This window comes from Tamandua tetradactyla, chromosome X, assembly GCF_023851605.1.
Source record: "Tamandua tetradactyla isolate mTamTet1 chromosome X, mTamTet1.pri, whole genome shotgun sequence".
In the NCBI taxonomy this organism is placed as follows: Eukaryota; Metazoa; Chordata; class Mammalia; order Pilosa; family Myrmecophagidae; genus Tamandua; species Tamandua tetradactyla.
In genome coordinates this window covers 159,207,562-159,225,520 of record NC_135353.1, presented here as the reverse complement: position 1 = coordinate 159,225,520, position 17,959 = coordinate 159,207,562, and the positions used below count along the sequence as shown (strand labels likewise).

Genomic DNA, 17,959 nt, shown 5'->3' with positions numbered 1-17,959 from the left:
TAGCAGCATTATTCATGATAGCCAAAAGATGGAAGTAGCCCAAGTGGTCACTGATGGATGAGTGGAGCAACACCATGTGGTTAACCAGACAATGGAATAATACTCAGCTGTAAAAAGGAGTGGAGTTCTGACCCATGCTAAAACGTGGATGAACCTAAAAACATTATGTTGAGTGTAATAAGTCAGGCAAAGAAGTATGATTCCACTTATAGAAATTATCTAGAATAGGCAAACTCATAAAGACAGTGTCATGGTTAGGGACAGGTGTCAACTTGGCCAAGTTATGGTACCTGTTCATCTGATTGGGCAAGCGCTGGCCTGTCTGTTGCAATGAGGACATTTCATAGGATTAGGTCATGATCACGTCAGCTACATCCACAGCTGATTCCATTTGTAATCAGCCAAAGGGGAGTGTCTTCTGCAATTAGTGATGCTAAATGCAATCATGGGAAGCCTTTTAAGGAGGACTCAGAGGAGACAGGTTGCATTCCTGCTTTGGCTGGTGAGCCTCTCCTGTGGAGTTCATCCAGGCCATCCATTGGAGTCATCGGCTTCGCAGCCTGCCCTGTGGATTTTGGACTCTGCGTTTCTACGGTCACGTGAGACACTTTCATAAATTTTATATTTGCAAGTGTTCCCTGTTGATTCTGTTTCTCTAGAGAACCCTAACTAATACATCTTGGTACCGGGAGTGGTTCTTAAGGAACAGAATCTTAAAAATGGGTTTTTATGAATGGTTTTCTACTCTGACTGGGCTCAGAGACACTAAGGACTCTGATTCCCGTAATCAGAATGACACTCCCAATCCATGGACTGAGTTGGCAAAGGAGATAGTCAAAATATCATCATTCGATTCTCCTAATGCTTCGCTTGTACGAAGCCAGACTCTGGGGGATAATGTTTTTGACACCTTTACAGAGTTTTGTAGAAATAAGAGTTATAGAGATGTTGGTTGGTTGTTGTTAGATACACTGTCTACATTAAAGGGTGAAAGGGATGGGCTTAAGGCTTCAAACAAGAAGCTTAAGTGCCGTCTGAAAGATGTAGAGGTTTCTATGAGTATCCTGAAGGAAAATTTTATTTCCTGTAGCCGTAGACTTGAGATCTCTGAAAATCAGACTCAGAATCTTATTGTTAGAGTAGCAACTTTACAACGTAAACTGAAATCTCAGTCTTGCATGGTGTCTGCCGTTAAAGTGAGGGCATTGATTGGAAAGGAGTGGGACCCTGAAAAATGGGATGGTGACGTATGGATTGATAATGATGTTGGGGGTGAGGTTGAAACCCTAGACCATGCTGAGCCTTCTTTAGATAACCCTGTAATAGTCTGCCCTGAGGACATAACCGCCCCACCTTCAGCCTGCCTTGAGGAATTGGCCACCCAACCTCCTCCTGAAGGGATTAGTCCTAGAGTTATTAATCCTGTTTCACCAGATGAAACTGCAAATGAAAGCCCTGAAGCAAATGGCTTGGAAGATATTTCTAATTCTTTTCATGACCCACCCCCACCACCCCTCATTTCTTCTAGACCTATAACTAGACTAAAGTCCCAACAGGCCCCTAAAGGTGAGGTACAAAGTATCACACATGAGGAGGTACGTTATACTCCAAAAGAACTGTGTGAGTTTTCCAATTTATATAGACAGAAATCAGGGGAATATGTGTGGCAATGGATTTTAAGAGTGTGGGATAATGGTGGGAGGAATATAAGGCTGGATCAGGCTGAATTTATTGATATGGGCCCACTAAGCAGAGATTCTGCATTCAATGTTATAGCTAGAGCAGTTAGAAAAGGTGTTAACAGCTTGTTTGGGTGGTTGGTTGAAACATGGATCAAAAGGTGGCCAACATTACCTGAGGTTGAAATGCCAGAACTGCCCTGGTATAATGTAGATGAGGGGATCCAGAGGCTTAGAGAGATTGGGATGTTAGAGTGGATTTATCATGCAAAGCCTGCTCTTACACCCCAGGAATGTCCAGAAGATGCACCTTTTACCAGAACAGTGAGAAATAAGTTTGTGAGACTAGCACCATCATCCCTGAAGAGCTCTGTGGTTGCACTTCTCTGTAGGTCAGATATTACTGTAGGAACTGCTGTCACTGAGCTGGAATCCTTAAACACAATGGGGATGACAGGATCCCGAGTTGGCAGAAGCCAGGTGGCAGCACTTAATCACCAAAGACAGGGTAGACGCGGCTATTATAATAGACCACAAACTCAAAGCAGGAGTCAAAATTATATGACACGCAGAGATTTGTGGCATGGGGTGCCTAGAAATACAATAGAAGGGCAGTCTACTAAATTCTTGTTGGAGCTGTATAAACAAAAGAGTTCTAGGTCAAGGGAACAGAAGTCTAACCTGAATTACAAAAACACAGAGTCACGGCCCCTTAATCAATTTCCAGACTTGAAACAGTTTACAGACCCTGAGCCCCTTGAATGAAGGGGAGGCCAGGTCCCTATGGGGAAGAAACCTGTTACACTGCCACAAATTTATACCATTGACCTTCCTCTAAGTCTTCCCCAAGGAGACCGACGGCCTTTTACCAGGGTAACTGTGCATTGGGGAAAAGGAAATGATCAGATATTTCGGGGATTATTAGACACTGGTTCAGAAGTGACATTAATTCCAGGGGACCCAAAACGTCACTCTGGACCACCAGTCAGAGTGGGGGCTTATGGAGGCCAGGTGATCAATGGAGTTTTAGCTCAGGTCCATCTCACAGTGGGTCCAGTGGGCCCCCGGACCCATCCTGTAGTTATTTCCCCAGTTCCAGAATGTATAATTGGCATAGACATACTGAGCAACTGGCAGAATCCCCACGTTGGTTCTCTAACTCATGCAGTGAGGGCTATTATGGTGGGAAAGGCCAAGTGGAAGCCACTAGAACTGCCCCTACCAAGCAAAATAGTAAATCAAAAGCAATACCGTATTCCTGGAGGGATTGCAGAGATTACTGCCACTCTTAAGGACTTGAAAGATGCAGGGGTGGTGATTCCCACCACATCCCCATTCAACTCTCCTATTTGGCCTGTGCAGAAAACAGATGGGTCTTGGAGAATGACAGTGGATTATCGTAAACTCAACCAGGTGGTAACTCCAATTGCAGCTGTTGTTCCAGATGTAGTATCATTGCTTGAGAAAATCAATACATCCCCTGGTACCTGGTATGCAGCTATTGATCTGGCAAATGCTTTTTTTCTCAATAGCTATTAGTAAGGACCACCAGAAACAGTTTGCTTTCAGCTGGCAAGGTCAGCAATATACTTTCACTGTCCTACCTCAGGGGTATATCAACTCTCCAGCCCTATGTCATAATCTTGTTCGCAGAGACCTTGATCGTTTCTCCCTCCCACAAGACATCACACTGGTCCATTATATTGATGATATCATGTTGATTGGACCTAGTGAGCAAGAAGTAGCAACTACTCTAGATTTACTGGTAAGGCATTTGCGTGTCAGAGGATGGGAGATAAATCCAACAAAAATACAGGGGCCTTCCACCTCAGTAAAATTTTTAGGTGTCCAGTGGTGTGGGGCATGTCGAGATATCCCTTCTAAGGTGAAGGATAAATTGCTGCATCTGGCCCCTCCCACAACCAAAAAAGAGGCACAACGCCTAGTTGGTCTTTTTGGATTTTGGCGACAACATATTCCTCATTTGGGTGTGCTACTCCAGCCCATTTATCGAGTGACCAGAAAAGCTGCTAATTTTGAGTGGGGACCTGAACAAGAGGAGGCTCTGCGACAGGTCCAGGCTGCTGTGCAAGCTGCTCTGCCACTTGGGCCATATGATCCAGCAGACCCAATGGTGCTGGAAGTGTCAGTGGCAAATAGAGATGCTGTCTGGAGCCTTTGGCAGGCCCCTATAGGAGAATCACAACGCAGACCCTTAGGATTTTGGAGCAAAGCCTTACCATCTGCTGCAGATAACTACTCTCCTTTTGAGAAACAGCTTTTGGCCTGCTACTGGGCCTTAGTAGAGACTGAATGCTTAACCATGGGCCACCAAGTTACCATGAGACCTGAGTTGCCTATCATGAGTTGGGTGTTGTCTGACCCACCAAGCCATAAAGTTGGGCGTGCACAGCAGCACTCTATTGTAAAGTGGAAATGGTATATACGAGATAGAGCCAGAGCAGGTCTTGAAGGCACAAGTAAGTTACATGAAGAAGTGGCACAAATGCCCATGGTTTCCACTCCTGCTGCCACATTACCTTCTCTTTCCCAGACCAGAGCTATGGCCTCTTGGGGTGTTCCTTACAGTGAAGGAACTGAGGAAGAGAAAACTCGGGCCTGGTTTACAGATGGTTCAGCACGATATGCAGGTACCACCCGAAAGTGGACAGCTGCAGCATTACAACCCCTTTCTGGGGTGTCCTTGAAGGACAGTGGTGAGGGGAAATCCTCCCAGTGGGCAGAACTTCGAGCAGTGCACCTGGTTGTTCACTTTGCTTGGAAGGAAAACTGGCCAGAGGTGCGTTTGTATACTGACTCATGGGCTGTTGCTAATGGTTTGGCTGGATGGTCAGGGACTTGGAAAGACCATAATTGGAAAATTGGTGACAAAGAGGTCTGGGGAAGAAGTATGTGGATAGACTTTTCTGAGTGGGCTAAAAACATGAAGATATTTGTGTCCCATGTGAATGCACACCAGAGGGTGACTTCAGCAGAGGAAGATTTTAATGATCAAGTGGATAAGATGACGCATTCTATGGATACCAGTTAGCCTCTTTCCCCAGCAACTCCTGTTATTGCCCAATGGGCTCATGAACAAAGTGGTCATGGTGGTAGGGATGGAGGTTATGCATGGGCTCAGCAACATGGACTTCCACTCACCAAGGCTGACCTGGCTACAGCCACTGCTGAGTGCCCAATCTGCCAGCAGCAGAGACCCACACTCAGCCCCCAATATGGCACCATTCCCCGAGGTGACCAGCCAGCTACATGGTGGCAGGTTGATTACATTGGACCACTCCCTTCATGGAAGGGGCAGCGATTTGTTCTAACTGGAATAGACACATACTCTGGATATGGGTTTGCTTTCCCTGCACGCAATGCTTCTGCCAAAACTACTATCCGTGGGCTTACAGAATGCCTTATCCATTGTCATGGTATTCCACATAGCATTGCTTCAGATCAAGGAACACACTTCACAGCAAATGAAGTGCGGGAATGGGCACATGCTCATGGAATTCTCTGGTCTTACCATGTTCCCTATCATCCAGAAGCAGCTGGATTGATAGAACGGTGGAATGGCCTTTTGAAAACTCAATTACGGTGCCAACTAGGTGGCAAAAACTTGAAAGGCTGGGGTAATGTTCTCCAGGAAGCTGTGTATGCTCTGAATCAGCATCCGCTGTATGGTGCTGTTTCTCCCATAGCCAGGATCCATGGGTCCAGGAACCAAGGGGTGGAAATGGGTGTGGTGCCACTCACTATTACTCCTAGTGATCCACTAGGAAAATTTTTGCTTCCTGTCCCTGCTACCCTGAGTTCTGCTGGTCTACAGGTTTTAGTTCCAAAGCGGGGTGTGCTTTCTCCAGGAGAAACAACAGTGATACCACTGAACTGGAAGTTAAGATTGCCACCTGGCCACTTTGGGCTACTTATGCCTCTGGATCAACACACCAAGAAGGGGATTACATTATTGTCTGGGGTAATTGACCCTGACTATCAGAAGGAAGTAGGACTGGAACTACATAATGGAGGTAAAGAAGAGTTTTCTTGGAATATAGGAGATCCCCTGGGGCGTCTATTAGTACTACCATGCCCTGTGATCAAAATCAATGGAAAACTGCAACAACACAATCCAGGCAGGACCACTAATGGCTCTGAGACTTCAGGAATGAAGGTTTGGGTCACCCCACCAGGCAAAGAACCACGGCCAGCTGAAGTGCTTGCTGAGGGGAAAGGGAACATGGAATGGGTAGTGGAAGAAGGTAGTGATAAATATGAACTTCGACCACGTGATCAGTTACAGAAACGAGGACTGTAATGCTGTTTTGTTTGTGTTATACTATTTAAGTTGTAAGATATCAAGTTTAAGAATGAATGTTGCCCAAGGATTTGCACGCTATTCTGGAGAGATTTAATGTGTTTCCAGTTATATGCAGGACAGTTGAGTATTGTCAGGTAAAAGAAAAAATGTGTGCTTATTTGTTTTCATTTGGAAATTAAGTATGGTCTAAGGTGATATATATATATATGTGCCAAGTTGACAAGGGGTGGACTGTCATGGTTAGGGACAGGTGTCAACTTGGCCAAGTTATGGTACCTGTTCATCTGATTGGGCAAGCGCTGGCCTGTCTGTTGCAATGAGGACATTTCATAGGATTAGGTCATGATCACGTCAGCTACATCCACAGCTGATTCCATTTGTAATCAGCCAAAGGGGAGTGTCTTCTGCAATTAGTGATGCTAAATGCAATCATGGGAAGCCTTTTAAGGAGGACTCAGAGGAGACAGGTTGCATTCCTGCTTTGGCTGGTGAGCCTCTCCTGTGGAGTTCATCCAGGCCATCCATTGGAGTCATCGGCTTCGCAGCCTGCCCTGTGGATTTTGGACTCTGCGTTTCTACGGTCACGTGAGACACTTTCATAAATTTTATATTTGCAAGTGTTCCCTGTTGATTCTGTTTCTCTAGAGAACCCTAACTAATACAGACAGAAAGTAGATTGGGGGTGCCATTGGCTAGGGACAGGGAGGAATGGAGAATTTTTGCTTAATGTGGACAGAGTTTCTGTTTGGGATGATTTAAAAGTTGTGGTAATGGATGGCAGTGATGGTAACACAACATTGTGAATGTAATTAATGCCACTGAGTTATACAGTTAAAATGGTGATATGTTAAATATATGTCACTACAACAAAGCTTTTTTAAAAAGATTTAAGTGGCAAAATGTATGTGGTATGTATATGTTACCACAATAAAATTTTTAAAAAAGGAAAAAAAAAACCCTACATATGGGTGATAGTGGTATCTGAGAAAAGAAAAGAGCATTACTGTCGAAGAACATTCTGGCAGTTCCTCCACAGTTGCAGGTTCATGAAATTAGGATTAACATCTTCTCCGTCACCCAGGAAGCCTCCTCTGGACATTCAGCTGCCCCTCACAGAAAGCCACAGTGTACAGGCACTGTGTCCCTTAGAGAGGCGGCCATGACTGAGACACTGTCCTTGGACCCATGGGGCCCAGAAACTTAGGAGGATGGAGACATAAAGTACATTCCTAAACAGATGCCAAATTCACCTTCCATGTGCTCTGTAACGAAGAGGAAGAGGGAGCTGAGCTCATCTGAAGGGGTCAGGGGCAGGGAAGCTTTCCAAGAAGGGAGTTAGCCAGGTACCAGGGGCGGGGGCCGGGGAGGAGAGCACCTGCGCAGGCCCAGGGCCTGAAGGTTCATTGGGAGTTGGAAGAATTAAAGAGGGTGTGGCTGGTGAGCAGGAGGGAGCTGGGCGGGTGGGCAGGGCCAGGCTCAAATTGGGTTCTGAATCAGCTATGGGAATTCATCCCAAGAATCACGCTAAAACATTTGAAATGTAGATTTGGAGTGATGTGTAATCAAGAAAAAAAAAGTTTATCTTTCATTTCAAGACTTGTTTGTTCAATTGGTACAGCGAGAGGGCTTTTCAGAAAAAGTGGATGAAGCACTGTGTGGGGGTGGGGCCAGGGAGAAAGCATTTGAAGTTCATACCATAATTTCAGAACATAGTAGTCAAGGCCTTGGAGAAGATTGTGTTCTGAAACTTTCACTGTGAACCTGTGAGAAATAAAAATGTCCTGAATGCAGTGTTAAGTGTACCTTCAGATAGAATCTACTTCTTGATTATTTCGATTATTTCAGGGTTAACTTTCTCTGTTTTCCCCATGCTACATCTAACACTGGCAGAGTCACGGATGATATTTAAGCACAGATTTCAGAACTGCCCAGGACTATTTTGGCAGGGTGTATCTTATTTTTTTAAGCAATGCAGAGCAGATTTATTGTTTTTATTTCGACTGCCTGGAGGGGGTTAGTCTGGTTTCTTCCTACATGGAAATACCATGCTGGACAATTAATTGGCATTGCAGGGTTTAATTTATGAAACTGTATTGTAAACAGTGTTTTCATTCATGTGGATAAAGAAAATCGTTCCCCTGACCCTCTGCTATTTACCAACCCTGAGGGGTTGGCAAAGCGAGTGACTCAGTCGTCCCAGGCCCGCCCCTGCACAGAGGAGACCAGTGAGGTTGAGGGATAAGAGAGGGTAAACCATAAACTCCCATTTGGGGCAGCCTCCCCCAGGATGTGTCGGGAGAGTCTGAAGTTGTTGTCCCACTTAGAGGTGTCCACGTTCTCTTCCATCTGGATGGCGCACAGCCTTTCCTCCTCTGCCCTCTTTCTTCCCCTAGGTTGTTAGGTTCCTGTGATTACCTGGGAGCTGCTCAAGACTCCCGGCTGGAGAGAGGGGGGATGAACAGCCTGTGGGTCCTGCGTCAGGTGCTTCCCCGCGGGTTGCTGTGGAGAAGGATGCAGATTCCCAGGCACACACCGGTCAGGCCCTGCAGCCTCTACACCTGCACCTACAAAACCCGGAACCGAGCCTGTGAGTACACCGCCTCCCCAAAGACAGCAAGGAAGGCTGCTTGTTTTGGGAAACTCACACGTGCTGGGTGTTTGTCCACGTGATGTCACTGGCATTCAGTGTGTGCTCATAGGGCTTAAGGACCGTGAGAACGACTAATTGTTTCCCTGTTTGTCCTTTCAAAGAAAATGTGGAAAGTTCTTTTCCTGACCAATTCCAAAATGTTAAACTGATGGTATGCAGAAACTGTGAGAGGGAGAGCCGCAAATAGTTTGGAACCTGTTCTTTATTGTTCCTCTTTAGCAACTTCATTGTATTTAAGTTCACCCACAGACCACTTCTGTGACGCTTCTGTGTCTGGAAGTTGCATATTAATGTTTGCCAGCAGTTCAGGGGCTTCACGCTCAGAAATATCCTGTCCCTCAGTTACGAATTGTAGAGTCGGCCTGCAAGTGTGAGGTGGCGAATGGTCTCCCCTCAAACTCCCATCTTGTTCCCCTTTTGGCACAGCAAGTTACAGCCTATGCCCCAAAGTTACAGCCTGTGCTCCATGAGGCCAGGTTGCTCCCCCGCGGCTCTCATCACTTGGGCATGGTGAGTCTGTGCTACAGGGAGGCGTCCTGTGCATTGTGGGGTGTTGTGGGGCACCCCCCGCCTCTCCCCACTGGGCGTCACTAGCACCCCCTCTCCCACCCCCCAGAGTCAGAACAACCAAAAATGTCTCCAGACATTGCCACATGCGCTCTACGGACAAAATCACAGGGCTGAGAGCCACTGAGGTGGTGGAGAGGGGACATGTGTGTGTTTCTAGAGAGACGGGTCTAGTTAAATGGCTAAATACATAGTTTAAAGAGGACTTTTTCATATTCTGCCCTCTTTAAAAGAAATTTCCAGATGATGATATTGTCAACCATTGATTGTACACTTTGGATGATTACATAGAATGTGAATATATAGTGTATATCATTAAAAAATTAAAGATAAAAAAAAGAATTAGAAAAAGATCCAGAACAATTTATTTAAAGATGTATTTTCAAAAAATGTAGAATTGCTACATGGTAAGGTAAGTGCTTCTCCAACTTTACTGAGCACTGCCATGTTGTTTTCCAACTTACTCTCACTAGAAATAGAGAAAGGGTCCCGTTTCTCCATATCCTCACCAACACTTGGTATTATCAAATGTGAAAATGTTGCTAAGGATGTGAAATGGGATCTTATAGTGAATGAAATTTTCATTTCCCTGATTTCTAGTAACGCTGAACATTTTTCAACATTAATGTCTGTTCTAGTTTGCTAGCTGCTGGAATGCAACACACCAGAGACGGATGGCTTTTAATAAAAGGGGATTTATTTTGTTGGTTCTTCAGAGGAAAGGCAGCTAACTTTCCACTGAGGTTCTTTCTTACGTGGAAGGCACAAGATGATCTCTGCTGGTCTTCTCTCCAGGCCCCTGGGTTCCAACAGCTTTCCCAGGGGTGACTTCTTTCTGCATCTCCAAAGGCCTGGGCTGAGCTGCAAGTGCCGAGATGAGGAATGCCCAGCTGCTTAGCTGTGCTACCTTGCGATCTCTCATTTAAGCACCAGCCAATTAAGTCAAATGTCACTCATTGCAGCAGACAGGCCTCCTAGCTGACTGCAGATGTAATTAGCAACAGATGAGGTTCACGTACCATTGGCTTATGTCCGCAGCAACAAGACTAGGTATGCTCACCTGGCCAAGTTGACACCTGAATCTAACTAACACAATGTCCTTAACATTTTAAGGACATTAGTCATGTTCAAGTAATTAAACATTTGTAGAAATATTACAGTCTATATTGCAATTTTTAATATATGCTTATAATATCCTTTTGGACTTTTCTCCCCCATCTTCCATCTTGTTTATGGTCATGATTGCATATTACATTTAATTGTTATTGTCTATTTAGTTAACTTTTCTTTTCTTTTACTTGTTGGGACATATATGCAACATAAATTTTCCCATCACTACCAGTCTCAAACATACCATTCAGTGGGATTGAACACATTCACAATGCTGCAGTACTCTCAACAACCTCCATTACTAAAACTTTCCCATCTCCTCAAATGGAATCCCTATACCATTATGTGTTAATTTGCCATTTCCCATACCTCCAGCCTCTGGAAACCTGCACTCTCCTGTGTGTATGAGCTTGCATATTCTGCAATATTTCCTTTGTAGTAACAATGAGACTTACATTTTTCATCCTTAATGTATAACAATCTTATTTTCTTTCATACCAACATAACTAAAATAGCTTACACAAACTCTTTTCCTCTAGCATTTGTATTAGCTAGAGTACTCTAGAGAAACAGAATCAGCAGGAGATATCTGTAAATATGAAATTTATAAAAGTGTCTCACATAACCATGTGGATGTAGAGTCCAGCGTCTGTAGGGAAGGCCGTGAGCTGGCAGCTCCAATGAAGGTCCTCAATGAGCTCTGGGGAGAGGCTGGCTGGCTGAAGCAGGAAGACTCAAAATTTACTTTTTATGTGTAATTTTTTTTTTTTTTAGAAAAAAGGAATTTGCACAGAATTTTCTGCAGTTGGCTTGCTTTGGAAGTGGGTAAACTATAAACTTTCATTTGGGACAGTCTCTTTTCTCTCTTGATCCCAAATGCACATAATAAAAATAAAAGGTAAGAAAAGATTATTAATGTTACTTTAGCTAAATCTAAAGGTTTGAAACAGCTCCATATATATATTTGTATTGTATATTTATTTTTTTTCCTCCAATATTGTCTGTGTTTTCATGAAAATAAAGTAGTCTGAGTCATGGCAAATTTCTGGTTGCTGGGTGTGGCTTCCTACACATATGCCCATCCTATCCTTGTTGGCTTATTGTTAACATTGGCACTCTGTGGGCTCAGCTTAACGTGGAAAAAAGTAGTCATATTTATTTACTTAGTGAAACTTTTTTTTATTTCAGACAGAAAGTTGTAAGTTTAAATTTGAAAATCCAATATACTTAGGATAGTTTTCTTCTTTTAATGTTTAGACAGAATAAAAATAACGTAGGGGTGAAAGTCTAGCTGGCAACTTGAGACATGACTCCCAGGGATGAGCCTGGCTCTGACATTGTGGGATCGACAATGCCTTCCTGACCAAAATGGGGAAAAGAATTGTAACAAAATACGGTATCAATGGCAGAGAGAGTTCAAATAGAGTTGAGATGCTACTCTAGAGGCTACACTTGTGCAAGCTTCAGCTAGATATTGCTATCTATCATGGTGTGCCAAACCCCAACCAAAACCATTCCTGCCAACCCTAAAGAACACCTAGGGCTCAATCTGAGATTCTACAAAGTTCTGTGCATTATGATTAGTTTCCAGAAATCTACAACCTCCAGATCGGTTCCTAGGTGAACCCATCCTGAGACCAGAGGGGCGAGCCTCTCCACAACAACACCTACTTCCATCCCCTTATCTCATATTATTGACAGCCCTTTCCAACATAAAAAAGTTGGAATGGGCATAGCCCAAAACCCCCTAAAGATTGGGAGAAGGATCAAAGGAGAAGGTGGCATTATAACAGAGAAGATAGGATTTAACAAATGAGTATGACAGCTAAATGATTATGTTGATATTTCTTTTAGTCTCCAGTGTCTTAGAGTAGCTAGAAGGAAAAACCTAAAATTGTGGAACTGTAACCCATACCAAACTCTGAAATCTGTTTTATAACTAATTATTGTGGTGTGCTTTGAGAAACAAGAGCTCTTTGGATTCCTATTAATGGCATCAGCCATCTGTATCTTCAGCTAAACAGTGGCAACCTGGAAATGTGAGCTTTAGTCTTCTGTGCTGATAACTGGTTAACTTGGCTCACTATCAACCTTTTACAGCCCATCTCTCTACCAAGGCCACAGTCATATGGAGCGTTTCCCAATATAGCCTGTTACTACACTAAGCCCTAGGCCTATAAACAGAGTCTTCGATTACATGAGGAAATAGGACATTACAATGAAAAGGAAAGTTCAGTGCAAGGCACAAGGCAAAAACCCAATAAGAGCATAGAGAGCAATGCTTTCCAGTAGATGCACAGTGTGAACCAAAAGTACAAGCCACATAGGTAATTCTAATTGTTCTAATAGCCATGTTTAAAAAACAAAGTAAAGATAGGTGAAATTAATATTAGTGGTACATTTTATTTAACCCAATATATCCAAAATGTTATCATTTTAACATAAAATCAATATAAAAATTACTAATGAGTTATTTTACATTCTTCGTTTTGTACTAAATCTTCAAATCTGGTGGGTACATTTACCACACATCTCGATTTGGACTTGTTACATACAGGAGTGAGTGGCTTCTGTGTTGGATAGTGCAGCTGCAGAGAGAGTGGGTGCTAAGGGGTGAGAGTAGATGAAGGGATGCTCAGTGTATGGTGGAGTTTTCATGAAGGGTCTTGAATTGACCTTGAGCATGGTAGGAGTCTAAGGAATGGAGAGAAAAAGGGAGAGTGGTCAAGTGAACCTGGGAGGGTTCTGGGGTACACCTGCTTGCCTGTCTAGAGAGACCTTGGGGGTGAGGTAAGGTTAAAGAGCATTGGGATGTACTTGTTTGGTTTTCTCTATCAGTAAAGTCACCATTTGTGTCTCCTTATGTGCCTGGTATCCAGTTCAGCAATGGAGGCCATAGAAAAAGTACCTGACCAGGTCCCACGAGCTGGGAGTTGACATAGGCCATTGGAGCAGGAAGCAAACACACATTACATGAGGAATGAATGGTGCTAACTGGTGTGATGCTGAATGTAGTGTGAGTTCCAAGAAAGGAAGGATCAGAGTAGTTGGAGAAAAGGTCATCTTGGAGATGAGAGACCATTTCGGCACAAGCAAAAATAGGGCCAAATCTGTGTAAGTGGTAAAAAGAGTTGTATGCCAAGGCGAGTAGCATGGCAAAGAGAGAAGCATGGGAATGGGAGTACAGTGGCAAGAGGAGCAGCATAACAAGGGGAGTAGCGTGACCATAGGAGTAGCAGAATAAGACCAGAATTTTGGAAGAATGGGAAAAAATAAGATCAGATAGGTGAGGTGGGTTCCTAGTAGGAAAATCTTGGCACTTGGATGTGGAAGTTAGGACTTAGTCTTTAGCACAGGCGCAACATGATAATTTAGGAAAACTGATGGGTGGCAGAACACAGGATGGAGCAGAGGGGAGGGAGGGGAGGAAAAGCGATCTAGAAGGTTGATAGTAAAGTGATGGGGCCTGAACTAGGCTGGTGGTCTCGTGCAAGGTGAGGAAGAGATAAATCTGAAAAGATGCTTAAAGAAATAATAACGTGGCCATCAGTAAGGTAATACGGAATAAAGAAAAAAGGGAGCATCAGCCCTGCCAGCAGTGCCCTTCATCTTGCTCATTAGCTCTCTCAGGGGTCATGGGAAGCCGGCTTGGTTCCTCATGCAGTGGGGGCACCAGCGAATATAGCATATATGGGTGTAACTATAATTATAACCATGCAATAAATGTTTTGAAGGAAAAGAGCAAAGTGCTGTAATGAAAAAGAAGAAGAAGAAGAGTGGATGTTTTTACAAGAGGGTAGCCATGGAAAGCTTTGCTGAGGAGGTGAAAATTAAGTCCGAGACCTACAGATGATAAAATCGAGCCGTGAGCCGATGTGGGGAAACTGATTCCAGCAGAGGAGGAGGAACGAAGGGGTGGAGGCAGGAATGAGATTTCCATGTTCGAAGAGCTGAAGGAGGGCTACTTCCTGGGACTGAAGTAATAGGTAGCACAAGCACACAAATAAACCAAAGCCAGGACTAGTCAGATAATAAGAACTACAAGCACACCCTCGCCGTGGACTCTAAAGGGGGTTATTCTTGTTGTGATTTGCTCCTCAGCGACCAGTTGCTGACGCCTTCCTAATGACTGGGTGCCTTTGCTCACTTAAACCTTGAGTTGATATCACTGGGATCTCTGTTTAATTCGTTTTCTACATACAAGAGCAGAAACCCTGAAAATGAAGGCTCTGTTAGTCAAAACACTTAATCACCATACTGTTTGAGGGAAAGTATGAACAACTCCCAAGAAGTAACTCCAGTCTCTCTTCTGTTAAACTGGAGAAAGGGGAGGGGAGAACAAAACCGTGAGTTTATCTTTAGCAAAACCAGCCCCTGGCAGAAAGCTGGCTTCACTAAGCGGGCAGTGACTAAGGCCCTCTCAGCAGGGGACAGTCTAGATTCTTAAATGGGGAGGTGGGAGAGGAAAGAAAACCTTCTGGAAGCTGAACTTGTAAACTTGAAGGCATAAATTGATAGGAGCATCATCGTCCTTAGAAGAGTAATTGAAAGAAAAGAGTAATTCTTGGACTGGTGTTCGCTTGGGTGCGAGAGGTGATTCTATCCACTTCCTGAATGAGGTGGGGGAACAAATAAGGGTGAAAGAGGGCATCAGATTAGGGATCAGAGCATTATTCCAGTTCTTTCCTAGTCTTCTGAAGAAGAGATCCTCATTAATTGGTTTTGAAGGGTGAAAATTCTGAAATTATTAGTCGCATCCTGAGGATATATGTCGGAGGAGAGACGCTGTGTGGTATCTTTGTGCTATGCAACTTGAAAACTCCATCAGGGTGTTCTAAGGCTTTCTAGCAGTTTAAAATTATAACAAAATTGGAGCCAAATATAGGGTTTCCTTTTTTCAACAATAGCAGTTGGATAAGCAGTAATCACATAAAAGTGTGTATATTTAATAAGGCACTACAGGGCAAGAAATATAAGGACAAAGATATGGTTCTGCTTGCAAGGAATTTGCATTCTAATCCATAATATTGTAGTATGCCGGTTTCCCTGTAAGTCTCTGTAACAGAAAGGTTTTGTTCTTTTCTAAGGAACTTTGGCCCTATTGACATTTGGGGCCAGATAATTCTTTGTTGCGGAGGGCTGTCCTGTGTATTGTAGCGCGTTTAACAACATCTTTGGTGTCTACCCACTAGATGTCAGTAGCACCCACCACTGGTTGTGCCATCTAAAAATGTCTCCAGACTGCTAGATGTCTTCTGCCCGGATGGGGGCAAAATTGCTCCCTCTATTGAGAACCAGGGGTCTAGACGCTTCCATGAGAGTTCTCCATCAATACAGAGAGCTCTAAATATCAATACAGATGGAGCACTTTTGCAAAAAAATAAAAGACTAGATTTTGAAATCCCAGGTTTGGGTAACTACCCAACAAAGAGGAATGTCTCCTATGTAAGATTAAGCCAGAGGCAGGTTCCTGGTTTTATGAAAATAGTAAGGTGGCCCTGCCATGAACAGTTTGACTGGGCTGCAGTTTGGCACTTTCCCAAAGCCTCTGTCTCTTTCTTAGCAGTAGGGCGAGCTGCAGAAGGTCACTGGGAATGAGCTGTGTCAATTCACGTTTCTCCTAGTTTTCCTCTTGGTCTTACTTCTACCCATCTGTGCTGTTCTTAAGTGCAGAGAACTGTTCAACCTAAAATGGTTTATATTCATTGAGCGTGGATGTTCTTGTTTATCAGGAAATCTGCTGCTATTTATCAGGGAACTGCACAGATGAAGCGCTGGTGCTTGACTCTGTGGGAGAAAATCAGCATCAGTAATGTCAGCGGTGGGGGGGGGTGACAAATTATATATACACGCACTGTATTATGTAATGGCTGTGTTATTCATGTGACACACAGAACTCAAAGGATGTTGACAATGCTTCTGTTTCTACCCAGGTGTTCACAATGGCTGCCTAATCCTGTAAATTTGTTTACATAGAGGTGAACTCATCGCACCCACTTAAGCAAACATATAAAATTTGGTTCAGTGTTTGCTTTCCAAAAATTCTTTCCCCTTCGTGCATGATATTACATGCCGGACTGTCCTGATGATAACCCCCTATCTACTTTCTCCTAGTGCATCCACTCTGGGAGAGGGTCGACCTGGTTCCAGGGGGTGATCGACAATCACCAATCAATATCCGATGGAGGGACAGTGTTTACGATCCTTGCTTAAAACCTCTCACCATCGCTTATGATCCAACCACCTGCCTCCACATCTGGAATAACGGGTACTCTTTCCTCGTGGAATTTGATGATTCTACAGATAAATCAGGTAAGAGCAAGATGTGGTGGTCTCATCTGGAGTAAAAGGAGCAGTTTTATGTCAACTTGGGACATGTTAAACTACCTCAACGGTATCCTTGACCTTTTTCATTAGTGATGACATGGAAGTCATTTGACTATATTTTTGAATGTATGGGGGAAAATCCTTTCTAGTTTCATGCATGTTTCCTTTGACTAGTATAAGTAGTACTTTCTGTTAATGCAAATATCTATTTCTATATATTAATTCTATAATTGGTGTAGAAGATAGGGCATGCAATTAAACTCTGCCAGAAATTTAATTTATGTGTGTACATTGAATACATATTAATTTTCCTCTGTTTGCTGACTTTGCAAGTAACTTCTGTATTAAGTACTAATACTGTTTAATGAGTTTTAACTAATAAGATTGCAAAACATTTGAAATGGGGCAAAAAGAATATTCTTGTGTGTATAAGGTTGCAGTCTTTACAGCTTAAGACTAGTCACGTTTTAGAAAAATGGAAACTCATAATCTGTTAAGAGTGTTATCAGTTTTAAAAGAAATACAATTTAAAAGGGATTTTCAAATTCAAATATAAGATTGCTTTTGAGTCTTCTCTTTCTTTGAACCTACTAGGAAACTAATCTGAATGATTTCAAAGTTTATCTAAAAACTCTTTGTATCTACTGAAGGCAGAATGTGATTAATTCCGGGCAAGTTCCTTCTCCTTCTCCTTCGTCTTCTCTTACTCATTCTTGACTGAACTTGATGGTATCAAATAGTCCTAATTATTCTGAAATCATCGTTATGTGAAACAGTGTACCTAAAGTACCGGTTCTCAACCAGTGGAGATTTTGCCACCCCATCCCTATCCCTATCTGGGGACATTTGGCCACATCTAGAGGCATTTTTGGCAGTCACAACTGGGTGAGGAGGGGACTGCTACTGGTGTTTAGTGGGTAGAGGACAGGAATGCTGTACACATCCTACAATGTACAGGACAGCCTTAATGAACAGTTGTCTAGCCTCAAATATCAATAAAGCTGAGGTTGAGAAACCCTGATCTAAAAGAAATCTGTTCTCTTTCATGAATATGAGGAAATTGGTTCATGAAAATGATAATGAGGAAAATTTTTTTAAAAAAGTAACTTAAGGAATGAAATGGAAGAGTTCACTCCTGTGTTTATCCCAGCTCTAAAATTCTCGAATTCATCTTTGTTTCTCTTGGCATTTTCCTAGTGATGCTCCGATACTTAGAACCTGGCCTTCTGGCCCAAAGCCAAAAGACTGTTCCTCTCATCTGCTTTTTCTCGCTCTGGTTCTCCTCCCTCCAGCGTATTTTTC

The 17,959-nt window shown here is 43.3% G+C and overlaps 1 protein-coding gene across 1 annotated transcript in view; it reads left to right on the top strand.

Moving 5' to 3' along the window:
• CA5B (carbonic anhydrase 5B) overlaps positions 1-17,959 on the top strand; it is a 50,735-nt gene that overhangs the window by 15,345 nt on the left and 17,431 nt on the right. The window contains exons 2-3 of the mRNA XM_077146551.1: positions 8,397-8,590; positions 16,445-16,642. Of these exons, the coding sequence (XP_077002666.1) occupies positions 8,458-8,590; positions 16,445-16,642 (331 nt within the window). The 5' untranslated portion in view covers positions 8,397-8,457. The remainder of the gene's footprint in view (positions 1-8,396; positions 8,591-16,444; positions 16,643-17,959) is intronic.